The sequence below is a fragment of the Hipposideros armiger genome, unplaced genomic scaffold (genome assembly GCF_001890085.2).
Source record: "Hipposideros armiger isolate ML-2016 unplaced genomic scaffold, ASM189008v1 scaffold_305, whole genome shotgun sequence".
NCBI classification, from domain to species: domain Eukaryota; kingdom Metazoa; phylum Chordata; class Mammalia; order Chiroptera; family Hipposideridae; genus Hipposideros; species Hipposideros armiger.
Window position 1 is genome coordinate 52831 of NW_017731655.1, and position 3178 is coordinate 56008.

Consider the following 3178-nt stretch of genomic DNA (forward strand, 5'->3'; position numbering starts at 1 on the left):
TCATCTTTGGGTATTTTCCTCGTCCATTTTCCCAAAATCTGTTTTTGTTTTCTAGAAGTCCAAACCATTTCAGAAAAAATTTCTCATCCCGGTTCCTGCATTTCAGAAGGCTAGCTGGCATGCAGTAGTACGTGTGTGCATGCCTCATCTTTTAGTTTTTTCAGTTCTAATTGCTCCTTGACAGGACAGATTCAACTGAGATAGCTGGCCATTGGGCTAAACATTTTATAGGATTATAGGCCTGTTCTGTAATGTGAGGCAATTATGATTTTAATCTTCATCCTCCCTGGCATGTAGTGCAGGCCTTGACGTGCTCATAATCCCTATAGTATTCTCTCTCTACTGTATAAACATCTCCTGATCAGATGGAAAATAACTTCAGTTATTCCTTGGAGGACAGTGAGATTCAGCTAAAGCATCTTGCTTAAGTGAAAGTGGGGTGTGGGAGTTTTTGTTCTGTTTGAATTCCTCTCTAAAGATGTTTTGAGAACATCTCTGAGAAGAAGCCACCGGAATGGAGAAGGGTCCATGCTACTTACATACCTGAAGGCTTTCACCTCTCCTTCTGTAGCCATTCAGCCGTTGACACCAGCTGCTATCAGATGGAGTACAACGCCCTGTTTACATAATATTGCTGCCATATTCCAGGGACTTGTAGGAAGCAGGACTGTTTCTCTGTCAGCCTGGGAAAGGAGACCTTTCTCTGTCTATTCCAGGTTGGTGAGATGACACCCCTAAGAAGCAGGTCAGGGAGAAGCTTGCTTATCTTTGTTCTGCATTCCACCTTCAACTGGAAGCCTAGCAGCGTTTAGCACGTTCTTGAACTATAGTTCTAATTTTAAAGAGAAGAAACAACTCCTAGTGGAGAGATGCTCCTATTCTTGTGTGTCCTTTCAGAGGAGAGGCTTATCTCATCCTTTCTCTCTGGGAACATTCAATCCCATTGTTCTCTCTTCCCCGTCAAACCAGAAATTTTTTTGGCAGAACGTGTGGCTGACTCTTATTAATGATGATAATAGCAACATTTCTCTTCTGCAACTGCTTGCTTCTGTCTGCGTGCCTTACAGAAGACTGGAAAAACCTGACAGTTGTGGCCCAATTACAGCTTTTATCCAAATTTATAGAAGCCCGACTTTCAGGATTACATGAGAGGACTTCCAGTGTGAGAGTCTGAATATTGACTACCGGGCACTTTTGTATAGTGCCAGGCTTTAGAGATATGTTTACCTAAGCATTTCCAAAGCAAGAACTCTATTATTAAAGTACGCCATCAATTCACAGGGCCCAGTGGTGACAAAGTATAGAAATACTGACGGTATTTTGAACTCCAATTATTATAGTGATGGGAATTTAAGCTTTGGATTATAGTCTGGACTAGATGCCCTGTAAGATTTGTTTCAGTATTAAGTGTATTATGCTTTGTGGTTATTGTATTACTGCCAAAAGGAAAATGTGGCCAATTTAATATACTCTAAGGTCAGTGGAAATAAAAACAAGATGGAACTATTTTAGTTTCTGTAAATCTATTCTTATGCATAATTACTTTGTGGAGTAATAGTATATGATTTATGCTTTATTTCTTAATAATCTAATCTGATTAGTTTTACAGATAACCCTTTAAAATTTGTTTCCTTGATGTTAGATTTTTTTTCTATTCTAATGTTCTAATGATAAATAACTTTTTTCTTTCTTTTTTTTTTAAAGGTACTATTCAAGAAGCTGGAACACTATTAGGCAGCAAGAATGTTCGTGTCAACTGTTTGGATGAGGTAAAATTTTAAAAAGTTTAATGAAGTGTTTTATTTCTTATGAGAATGGATAATGTGAAAACCTAATAAGAATTGTTTTCTAGCTTTTGTGCTCCAGTTATACTAATATCTAAACCAAATGTAAGCAGACAGGTCACAAAGGCAAATAAGCATGTAAGAACATGTATAATTTTACTAGTAGTCAAATAAGTGCAAATTAAACCAAAATTATGTCATTTCTTGTGAAGCGTGGGAAATATTGGACTTTTATATGCTAATGGATTTGGTGTAAATTGGCATTGCATTCTGGAGAAAATTTTAGAATTTGTGTCATTTTTAAATTATGCGTACCTTTGATCCAGCAGTTCTACTTCTAGCGAAACTTAACTAAACCTAAAGTCGACTTCCTAGAACACTTGCTATCCAAAATAACTTTCTGAGATGATGGTAATGTCTACTGTGAGCCAGTATCAGCCATTCTTGTGTGTGGCTAGTGGCTGTTACACAGCATGGTTCTAAAGCTAGAAAGTTAACTGAACTTCAGTTTCTCGTGGAAAAGGGGAAAGGGTTTTGTTAACCCTTTATTCACACATGGGTAACAAAATTAATATCCGACAAAATAAAATTGAAAGCAAACAAGCATTAATAGATCAAGACTTTCTCATAGATTAAATTAATAATCCACTGAGAACATACCAGCCGTATGCCTTCACTTACAAGCTTAGAAGCGCTGATGTTCATAAAGAAAAAGACAGAATCAAAAGGAGACATTTATAAAACCAGAATGGCACCTTTCAGAAGCCATCAGATTAAGCAGAAAAAGTAATTCAGGGGACAGAAAATTTGGATAAGCTAATTAACAGTCTATGTACTGTATATAAGAAAAAAATAGTGCATCTTCCTTTTACATGGAACGTTAATAAAAATTAGCTTATGTACTGTACTATTTTATAAAGGAAGTTTTAGCTAATGTCAAAAAATTCACTAAATGCAATAATATACATTGAAAACAAACAAAAATATGATCCAAATAATAAAACATATAATCTGAAAAAAAATTGTAATTCTAAATGATTCTTGGGTAAAGGAAGAAATAGAATTAGAAATTGCCTGCTATTTAGAACTGAAAACAACATTTATCAGAAAAGTTTTATATGGGGAAAAATATATTGTATCATCATTTGCACAGCAAATGATATGGTTGGGATAGCTCATTATCTCTTTGGAAAGGAGCTCTCTCATTGGTTGTCTCTGAAAAACCAATCCCTGCTAAGACAACTGGTAAACAGAAACACCAAAGAGAAAAATGAGAATTTTTTTTTTTTTAATGAGAAGAAAGGGAGTATCAGGAAACAGGGAGGCAGACAGATAAATGGGCTGGCATGACTGACACAGATGACAGTTAAAACACAAGCAGACATAAAAACACA

At 35.8% G+C, this 3178-nt stretch overlaps 1 protein-coding gene across 1 annotated transcript in view; it reads left to right on the forward strand.

Annotated features, from left to right (window-relative positions):
* ANKMY2 (ankyrin repeat and MYND domain containing 2) overlaps window positions 1–3178 on the forward strand; it is a 37801-nt gene that overhangs the window by 6016 nt on the left and 28607 nt on the right. The window contains exon 2 of the mRNA XM_019659892.1: window positions 1705–1769. Within this exon, the coding sequence (XP_019515437.1) occupies window positions 1705–1769 (65 nt within the window). The remainder of the gene's footprint in view (window positions 1–1704; window positions 1770–3178) is intronic.